General features: G+C 32.7%; 1 protein-coding gene across 1 annotated transcript; it reads right to left on the reverse strand.

Annotated features, from left to right (window-relative positions):
• Positions 1–2: 2 nt before the first annotated feature.
• LOC132752646 (uncharacterized) lies at positions 3–8,769 on the reverse strand. The gene is made up of 5 exons (XM_060742997.1): positions 8,013–8,769; positions 6,575–6,683; positions 5,984–6,125; positions 4,771–4,834; positions 3–2,282 (listed from the first exon to the last, which is right to left on the reverse strand). Exons 1-5 carry the CDS (start codon positions 8,656–8,658, stop codon positions 1,498–1,500), a joined length of 1,746 nt encoding a protein of 581 aa, XP_060598980.1. The 5' UTR covers positions 8,659–8,769; the 3' UTR covers positions 3–1,497.
• Positions 8,770–11,536: the final 2,767 nt, after the last annotated feature.

Here is an 11,536-nt window from a genome sequence, read left to right on the forward strand (position 1 = left end):
CATGTATATAAGATTTTTCTGAAAGTTGCTTGAATGGTTTATTATTTTTGTTGGGTTTCATATGTATGTATAATGTTACTTGTTAGGTAACTTGATTTGTGCAATATGAGGTATATGTATGAATAAAACAGGAAAAAACAATGTATGTGTGATTTACTTTCTTTTATAACTTTATGAATGCTTGTGTCAATGTAAATTCTTGTATCAATTATAATTTTCTTTTATATAGAAGTTCAAAGTCACTGCCAGTTTTCAGAAGCTAAGTTTGACTGTGAAATCCTATGAGGTAACAATGGATCAATTCCTGCATTACTACTGTATGTCCAAGTTTCAAAAAAATTTTACTTTTATATTGAAATAAGTTAACCCATTTTAGTACTACATAGTTCTTATCATTTATTTTTCAGAAGATGAAAATAAAATCTTAATGGGTCTTATCGATGACATTTAAAGTGTCCTTGCTCCAGATCCTGCTTCACATAGTGTTATGTTATATAATCTTTGGAATGATGTTTTGACTCTAATATAATTGGTGAAAAAAATGCATACAAAAAGCGATGTCTTTGTCTGGCCATGTAAGGGTTGCAGGTCTGTACACCAAATCTTCCAAGTAAAATAAAAAATTCATATAAATTAAATAACATCAACTATAATAACATCGAGTTAAAATGCAAAGGCAACAATAACATATCTAACTAAATTTTGAGTTAAAATCCATAAAGTTTGAAAACTGCTGAGAAAAAAATGTATCAAAATCATACCACTGAAAGTACACTAGAAGCAATCAGTTAATGTTCATTTGTATATGCCCCCCTGACATATTGTGTATATGCTCCCCTCAGCATATAGTTCTTGAGTGCAGAGGTTAAGATAAGCTGGTACTACCTGTACTACTTATAATAACTTTGTAATTTACTCACTTACCACCACACAGTTCATGATCCTGGCAAGGTACACAGGTATAAACCATGGTTGGCCATATGTTGAGGGGTTTTTGAGGCACTGGGTTTCATATTTACTATTATTCACTTAACTTAGCCCTTTGGTGCGTTATTACACCCTTTTACGTTATTTATAATTTTATATGTTGTTTAGCGTTGTAACGCCATTTTCTATCAAAGTTTGATATACATGACTACATGATAGATCCCTACTGTGACCTTTTATTTAAATAATAATAGATGTAGCCACAAATATTGACTTGTGTTCTTTTGTTAAGAAATATTGTGTGGTGAAATTCTTATTGTAATCTACTAATCCGTTAATCCAAATTGAAAAGATTAGGGTCATGTAGGGATCTATACATTGTACTCATTCGAATAGTTTTTAAGTCTTATGAGTTAACTATGAGTTAACTCTTAATTCATTGTATCACAAACCAGTCAGATATATGTATTTAACTACAGTACCACTAAAATATTCTTGTTCATATGTGTATTCAGCAGAGAGTGAAAGCTGATATGCTGAACTGTTGTGAACAAAAACTCTTGCTAGTCATTAATTACGGTCAAACATTCTCTGTTCTTCATCGCAATTTCCGCGCAACATACTGTTGAATATTTTAGACTTTGTTTCTATTATTTCTGCAGCAGTTTGTAATATTTTACTAGAGTTTGTTTTATCGCCATTTGCCTTGTTATGTACTGCTTCAGCTAGAAAAGCGATATCTAATACCAAAGATAACGGCCCAAGGATGGCTGCAGAAACAGCTGTTGTCGATGCTGCCAATCGTGTTGCCACAAGTCCTATCCCAACCCCGCCATGGGTCGCTCGAAAAACAGAACCAACTGCCAGAAACCCGCGTTTGCTTTTACCAAAATCGCCATCTTCAACATCCGAATTTTTTCCTTTAATTGTTTCAAAAACAAGTTCTACATCATGGAGCGCCTTTGCCACATCCCTTTCTTTGTCTTGCATATTGTTTTGTAGTGTCTTGATGTGTCCCAGTTTTTTGTTTTCTTTCACGGCTTCTATTGCCCTGGCTGTCCCTGCAGCAACACCAGACGCCATACCTATTGCTCCCCCAGCTATGCTTAGCGCTAATGATACTCCAAACGTCGTCGGTGCTAATATTATTCCGGCTACAACAAGCCCACCAGATACAATTCCAGCTGAAGAACTTGCAATAACTGTTGTTGTAACTTTCTTCCTTCTTTCGTCCATTTCACGACCACCCAAATGACAAGAGCTTACAAAACCTGTGACGACCACATTTCTGTTGTATACAGCGTTATCAAGTGCTTCGAGAGCTTTGAATTGTTTCAAATAACTGCACTCAAACACTGAAACAATAATTATTAATGTATCATTCCCTGTTTGTATGCATACGAAAGGAAACTTAGTAAATTGGTGAACGATAGATATAAACAACGATAGACTAATACTAGTTGATAAAATCATCTAATTAAGAGGTATAATAAAATCAAAGGGCTGCAACCTCTGTGGTATTTTCTGATCTTTGCAATCTAAATCATAAGTTGACTATCTGTATGTATTTTCCTGTATAAGTTTATTTTTATATACTATAATTAATCTTACGCAGCGACTGCGTCTTTAACAGTTTGAGATTGATACATATGGAATTTTGCATGACTAGAGTTGCATCAAAAAATGACAGCCACACTTTATCCTTGCATATCGTGGCTACTTCCTTAAAAAAGACACTTCAAAAAAAAAAAAGTTGCCTAGACTAGTATTTGAACCTTTGGCCTCTCACACCCTAAACGAGCGCGCTACCTCTGCACCACGGTGAAGTAATAATATGTAGTTTGAATAAAAACAAATACATTGTAATTCTAATTTGAGAATTTCCATTTCGTGTTTGTAATGCTTACTCGAGGTATTTTGTTCACGTTTAACACTGATGAAAATAATTTAGCGAAAATCTTCTCGACAAAACAGTACGACATGTATATATTCCACTACTCGACAGTCAGATTTATTTGTGTACTTCGCTCTGGAGTATTCGGTAATCGACATAGCTAAAAATAGCATTTTCATTGATTAAGCTTTACGGAAATAGCCGAACATTTTTCATTGGATAAAAAAGATATTCATCCGCGAAATTTGTGATTGTAACCTCATATTTCTATTGACTACTCTAAACGTTTAATGCACTGTAATTCGTTAAATGCCTACATTAAAAATTATTCTTTCTTTTAAATTGCTGGTTTTTAAGCAGTTCTGAGTGAGAACTACTTTGCGTTGTTAGGTCTGTAAGGAAATTTTGTGTTAGACCGTGGATGTTAGCTATGTATTTACTGATCTTGCGATCAGAAAATACAAAAAGTTCTCGGCCCGATATACTTCTAGCCACTTCACTGACATTTACACACGATACGTCGATACCGATATCTTACAATAAGATATCGGTATCGACGTATACTCGATCAGTAATCTTCAATAAGTTATTGAAGATTACTGATCGAGTTACACGCGGTTTAACATAAAACACTCTTTGATCAGAAAAGGGGTGTGTCAAACCAAATGGAGAAAGTTGAAATCAGAGCCGTCACTAAGTACTTCTGTAAGAAAGGAAGGGAAATCCATGAAGACTTCATGTATACACTTGGAAAGGAGTCCCCTTCCTATAGCACTGTGAAAAAATGGGCTGCTGAATTTAAGAGCGGCAGGGAGAGCATTGGAGATGATGAGGGGCCTGGCGGCAAAAAGACGCATCCAACGATGAAACTGCCGAAGCTGTGCACGATCTGGTCATGTGTGACAGAAGGCGAGACTTGCGAAGCATTGCTTGGGAAGTAGGTATAATCTTTGGTTCAGTTCAGGCAATTCCGACTGATGTCTATGGCATGTCAAAGGTTTCCGCTAGATGGGTCCTCAGACAGTTGACTGACCACCAGAAACGGACCAAAGTTGAAATTGCAAGATATCTTTTGTCTCGCAACGAGAATTAACCTGATCTTATGTACCGGATCGTAACTCGGGATGAAACAAGGGTCCAGAATCAAAAAAACAAAAAACACCCAGATCATGCAGTGGAAGCACCCTGGCTCACCCCCTCCGAAGAATTTCAAGAGGGTGCCATTAGCAGGGAAGATGATGGCTTCATTTTTTTTTTGATAGTCTGGGGATAATCATGATTGACTATCTTGAGCAAGGTCGTATCATAAACGGTACAGACGTCTGCGTCAAGAAATCGCGCGTTAAAGGGGGGGGGGGGCAAACTGACTCAAGGCGTTCTGCTCCTGTACGACAATGAGCCAGATCACACAACCCAAGTTGCGATGACTGCTGAAACTGACTGCGGCTTTGAAATTCTTCCCCATCCCCCATATTCTCCGGACTTGCCCCCCTCTGACTTCTACCTGTTTCCGAAACTGAAAACCAAGCTTCGTGGTAGACGTTTTGGAAGCAATGAAGGTGTCATAGAGGCGGTCAATGAGATAAGTTTTATTAAGATAAGATAAGATAAGTTTTGAAGGGTTAAACAAGTTGGAGCACAGGTGGGCAAAGTGCATTGATGTAGAGGGCGATTATATTGAAAAGAAAGACCATTAGTTGGGTTCGCTGACTACCGGAAGTACATCGAGCAAGGAACTTTTTGATCGATCCTCGCACTCATAGAAAAGAGATTTTGAGGTCCTATTTTATGATATAAACAATGCTTAAACTAGGATAACTTGTTTGATAAATACAATAACTGTATTGATATTTTTTAAATGTCTCTAAATCAATTCCGAGCTTCAGTCCCTTTGTCATAATTTGATTATTACATAGGTATCTAATAAAGTTAAGTGAGGTCAGTCTTACCAAATGAATCCCAATCCTCTACATATGGTGACAATACCTTTTTCTCCTGACGATGTATCAAAACCTTTCAGAAGAGAAACGCATATAATAATTATTAAATTATTATCTTTTATGACAAAACAATTTCATAATTGATGATCAGAATCATTATAATAGTTAACAAAGTTAGTAATACATGAAAAAAAGAGAATGTGGAAATATTTTATATTATTATACAATGTAATAGAGAATTTTCTTAAGACTTATAACAATACAGAGCCATTGAAGTACTGCTTTGAAATATACATAGTACTATTTTTGTGGGTATAATAGTGTCCAAGGATACAAAGTTTTCTTGAGTCAATATTCAACATATTAAGCTGTTTATTTTAAAATAAGTGAAATTCGTCGTCAATATCGTTTAAGCAACAAAGTGTACGTATTCGTTTATCACGGGGCGAGCGAATTCGATGTAAGGCTTATATGTGAAGTAAGATGTAATTTTGCCGGTGTATTTCCATATTAACTTGGCGAAATCATGGAAATGAATATATTCCATTTGTACGAATCAAAACCATGGCGTAATATACACAATCTGATTAAAATCAGCTTCTAATTAACTCAAAGCAGGAAATAAACTTGAGGAGATCTGAACTTTAATAGTCAGATTGGAATACACACAACTTAATATCTATAGTTCCACTTTCATTATTTAACGTTGAGTGCGAATTATTTTAATTACAGAACTATAGAGTACTGAAAGAACGATTTGGAAACTAGTATACAGACTATGTATAGATATTGCAGATAATTTTGTGTTCATGTACATGTACTATTTATAAAAAGTAAATTAGCAAAAAATTACGAAACCATGAGTGACATGGTATACAGTCATCTTCAGAAATAGATATGAGTTAATGTTATATTTTTTGTATGAGGTACGTAGGCTTAATACTTTGTACTACTGAAATAAGATATCTAGTAAAACATTCTCATTATTTATTCTCTTCTTTTCACGACAATTTCACTGCATCGTCTGGGAAAATAGTATCGTATATAGGACTATTCACTTGCATGTATATCACGACATTTGTCCAAATGATTGTTGTAGTTTGTGTGCAGTACTATGTTTATGCCCCTTTGTTGTACTTAACATACTTACAAAACAATGACATAACTTAGCAAACAAATAAGTAAAAAAAAGTGGGAAATATAATTTGGTTAATAAATATACCTGACAAATAATTTTAAACGCAAGTTCATTTTGTTCTGCTATTCCTTGGAGCATGTTCAAAGATTTTGAACGTGCTCTGTACGCTGTTGCCATACATGTAAAAGTTTCCTCATCTATCATGTCAAGTGATCTAAATATCTCACTACAATAAATAAATATGTACATTTTGTACAGTGTACATACATATGAAACAAGAAGTATCCTTTAAAAAGACACTCTGCCGAGGTAAATATGCTTTTACTTGCAAAAATCATTTCGGACATTTATATTCATAAAGAATTGCTAGCAGTGCGTGATTAATGATATAATATACTTGATTAATGATATAATAAGACAGTTAAATTTTTAGTTGTTGTGATTGCAAACAGTTATGTAGGACTCTCAGTAGGGTTAGTCATATTGTACGATCGTAAGTCTCAGGATTAATTAAAAATTAGACGAGTAAACCATTTTAGAAATGAACGACCAATGAGATTCCCACATTTTAAAATGACCAATGAAAAGCCTACTGATATCCAGTTCTTTTAAATATTACAGGAAGTAAAAAGGAAAAAAAGAAAAGAAAAAGAAAACACAAAAAAAAACACGAACCAGCATTGTTTAATAACTTCCCGGTTACATTTGCTGCATATCTCGGATTTGAATGAATTCGAGACGTTCAATAATGTACTTGGTACATCTATTTCAAGAACTTGTATATCTGAAACATAGGAGATATATGCAAATTACGATTACAGCTAAATGTTTTGATACTTCTGTATAATTAATCTTGTTTCATAGCAAAAATTGATAACTACTTATGTTTACATGTATTTATATAGAATTGATCTGTGATCAAATACCCTCGTTGTGTAAAGAAACACCGAGTGATGTCATAATATTGAAATTGTTCGATACATGGTAATAAAGGTTTCTTTTAAATATTTAAACGGAATTCGAATTATTGAAACAAAGTGGAATTCGTCCTCTTCATCATTTGAGATGCAAAGTACACATCAGCGATGACGTCTTTCAGTGTTATCAGGACGATAGATTTTTGTATTGAGATTTACCCTAAACCAATCGCCAGGAATTTCTTACATAGTAAGGTATTCAGAGGTTCATTAATTGGTTTGTTTCAATTACAACACCATCTGTATGTAAAGTACAGTAAAAACTCTGAAAACCGGACCCTGTGTGGACTTGACCAAAAGTCCGGTTTTCAGAGGATTCCGGTTTTCAGAGGTTTTATACATTCATTGATAATTATGATGTGTTTGAACAATGACTTTGTTCAATCATTTTGTATTTACTTTTCAACCCTTTTGTCTAAGTCATATTTTAAGTTCTTTTTGCAATACATGTCTTAAGTAATTTTATTATGCAAATCCATGAATATAATTCAGAAAATCAAAAATAAAAACAACATATCTTTTTATTAGCTTTGAAATATGTTATTAATGGTATTTATTTAGTATTACTATTTTTGCCTATAATTGATATCAAAACAAAGATAACTTCATGATCAAAATTTAAAGCAAAACAGGAATCATTTTAAAAACAGTTTCTGAACTCTTTTAGACCTTTTATATTAAAAAAATCATAACACATTAAAAACATTTTTGAAAAATTAAATCTACATGAGGAAAAACACAAATATGATGAAAGAGCTATAATTTAATTGACAATAAGAAATTAACATACACTGACAAGTGTTTTCACACCTGCATAGATAAAAGGAAATGACCATTACCTGGTATTTGAACATGTCACCTGTTGAGATTATGTTTAGATCTACATTAAAATACACAGAAAGTTGACACTTTAAATTGCTGTCCGGTTTTCAGAGGATTTTTAATGCATGTTTAGCATTAGAAACCATAGAAAATCGTCCGGTTTTCGGAATTCAGAGGTTCCGGTATTCAGAGGATTTTTTTTCAATGAACATATAGGGAGAAAATACGGGACTTTTAAAATGGTCCGGTTTTCAGAGGATTCCGGTTTTCAGAGGGTCCGGTTTTCAGAGTTTTTACTGTAATAGGTTCAATACCTTTTAAGATACTCAAATACATTCCAATTTGACCTTCTGCTTTTGGTTTTCTTTTGTCCTCAATGTCGTGTTGATATATAGGATAAAACGTTCTCACTGGCGACATATACATTGTAATAAATCTTATACAGCGTCCCGTTTGTTCTTCATAGCTGAATAATGGTTGATAATATACCCAATGTAGACCGGTTTCATTTGTATCTAAGATATAAATCGGGGTATTTGTGCAGGTAGCTATTGCATAAAGAAGTAGTTTTATATAAACCTGGTAGTTAGATCCGCTCTTGCAATCTGCAATAATCATCTCATACACTTGCTTTTTATTTGTATCACTGTCCTGGATATGAACATTGTCTACTAGCATATCTGAGACAGACTGGAATTGTTCCGATTTTTTCTCCAGCAGTTCCACAACAGTTTTCTTTAAATAATCTGAATTTGTGAGATGGCTAACACAATTTTCCCCACAAGGATTGTTAAATGTATGTCCCGGTGTCCTGTCGGTTATGTCTTGAATACAATTTGAAATACACTGATACAGCTGCAATTCGGTGGTTTGCACAACACGGTTTTCAGCTTCTGTCCTAAGAAATTCCGTAATAACTTGAAGTTGAGGAAAATCTCCATCATCCATTTGATCCATCATGTATTAAAATTTGAATCTCCGATTGTAACTTATCAACTTAATCAACATCTGCAAGCATTTCATCTATATAATACTAAAGGCTGATATTTATGCTAAAAACAACAAACGCACACTAAAAAGCTTTAAACATGATATATTAATAGCAACTGAATACATAAAAGTATAGATGAATAAACAAATTAATGACGCATGATATTAAGATTAAATCAGCATTTTAGTGTCATACGAAATACATTTCAGTTATCACCTCTTCTACACTTCACAGCAAAATATCCCGTGTTTACACGTTTCATAAGTAAAAATCACAGGAACGAATAACCGAGGTTGTTATCTTAAAATAGTTACATTTTTATTATCTTAAGTGCTTAATTGTTATCAATCAAATGTTTTCATAGATTAGTTATCTGTCTAATTATCAGCAAAGTGATTACAATAATATTTTCACCACAACATATTTGCAGGGACGTACCTTCAAGCCTCATTATTAAAGAAATGATATTATACATATGCATGTACATACTGTACATAACAATAATATTATCTTTATCATTGTATATTTTAAAGTATCATGATATACACTTTCAATTTAATTTTTTTTTCATGGTTTGTCAAAACATTTAGTCTATTCCTTATATTTTCTATATATTAGAACTATATCATCAGATGAATAATGTGCGTATTTAATCTTAGTTGAAGGATTCCCTAGCTTCTCCCTCCCCCCACCAAAAATAAAAATCTTTATCATTAAATTTCATTGAATCCTAACGCTTTAATCATCAGCTGATAGGGTGCTACCGCGGAAGTTTGTTTATCATATTGTATCACAAATGTTAAATTGCCATGACTTGTACCTTTGGAGGAAATAAAGAGATATGTTATAAATTAATAATAATAATAATAATAATAATAATAATAATAATAATAATTTATAATAATAATAATAATAATAATAATAATAATAATAATAATAATAATAATTAAATGCAAAAGATATTGATTCCCAGTGATTTAGGTAGGTGAAAACAATGTAAAGAACAATTAAAATTAAAGAAAATAAAAGAAAGGAAATATAACAAAATGTACACTGTATAATCTTAATTATGCGAATGACCACCCATCTTGTAAAAAAAAAAACAACAAAAAAACAAAACCAAAAAAAAAAAAAAAAACACGCTGACTGTTACGCAACCTGTAAGCTCGAATCTCGCTGAGGACTATGCACCATTTCATGTGAAAAAGTTTTCCAGCTGAGGTACCGGAAGGAGTAAGCCGCCATTACTGCCCTTAAATACAATCCAATAATTTAACATTATTTAAAAAATGCTAACATTTGAATTCATTTCAGTCATTTATTGTATCATTTTAAGTAACCTGTTTGTTTTTCAACAACGTTGAATTCAAGGAAAAGAGGATAATGCGTTTTTATATTTGACATTGGTCTTTACGGAACTATTCACTAATTTCAAATTGCTTATTAAACAAGAGCTACATCCTAACACAGGGACCCAGCACAGTGTTCAAAAAGTAATTCTAGAAAAAATATATACTGTATATAATATATAGACAAAGGGGTTGAACTCGCCAAATCGGCCGAATGTCACTAGTCCAGTAGATCTATAAGTCAAAATTGCAGTCATTTTTACGTAAATCATATCAAATTGCACCTAAATGACATCACTAGACATTGACAATAACATAATTGTCCCTACTTATACCGTTTTTGAACAACAAACCCATATTTCGGATAGATTATCGTATTTTTGCTAGGTCGGACACGATCGCGTAACCTGTCCCCCACTCGATTTTCTACGTGTAAAAACACAATTTTAAACCATGTCGACCTGTCAACCCCTTGTCTATATATTACATATAAACTATATATTTTTTTCTAGAATTACTTTTTACACTATCCCAATACTGTGCCGGGCCTTATGATATACACTATACAGTATATATTTTTTTCTAGAATTACTTTTTTACACTATCCCAACACTGTGCTGGGTCCTTGTGCATCCTTCTTATATATTATCAATATTTGTCATTGACGATCAAGGTAACAGTAAAGGTCAATGTTACATTTGATTAAATCATCATTTCTGTTGTGTCATCAGTACTATTTTGCCGAAGAATGTATCAGCTTCATAAATAGATAACAAAGTTATAACAATTTAAGAAAACTTAAATAATTTGATATTTAAGGTCAAGGTCAAATATGGTTAAAGTTATATCGAAATATATGTCTGTTAACTTAAGTCATATGTGTTATTTTGTCCAAGCATGAATCAAAATTGTAAATAAATAACAAAGTAATGTTAATTTAAGCAAATTTCAATTATTTGACAGTGTGACTTTGACGGTCAAGATCAATATTGAATGTCAAGATCATAAAAATAATTCAACATGTCGGTTTTGTCCGAGTATGAATCAGATCTGTAAGTAAATAACAAAGTTGTGGCAATTTAAGCAAATTTCCTTGACGAAAAAAGACGATAAAAACCGCAATTTTTTTTTAAAAAAAGTGAGATATGAGCCCCTTTTTAAAAATGTACTATAAAAGCTTTTCATCGCAGCTCATGAAATATTTATTTTCACACCACTCGATGAAAATAAATCCTGTTTTTATGATAAAAACTTAAACATCATGTATAAACTTATCCATCGGAGTGTGTCGCATTAATTAAATATATTATTACAAAGTCGGAAGAGTGTCAAGCTGGGTATTGACAGAAATAGTGTAAAATGTGACTTTCAAAATTACAAATGACTGAGTTAAAGCGAATACCGTTTGTGATTTATTGAGTTTTTTAGTTAAAATTGAATTATGCAACTTGTTAAGACATGATTACGTGACATTTAAGTATCATATATTTATTTATGT

Source organism: Ruditapes philippinarum, unplaced genomic scaffold (genome assembly GCF_026571515.1).
Source record: "Ruditapes philippinarum isolate M1 unplaced genomic scaffold, ASM2657151v2 ctg1200_1_1_1_1, whole genome shotgun sequence".
Taxonomy (NCBI): domain Eukaryota; kingdom Metazoa; phylum Mollusca; class Bivalvia; order Venerida; family Veneridae; genus Ruditapes; species Ruditapes philippinarum.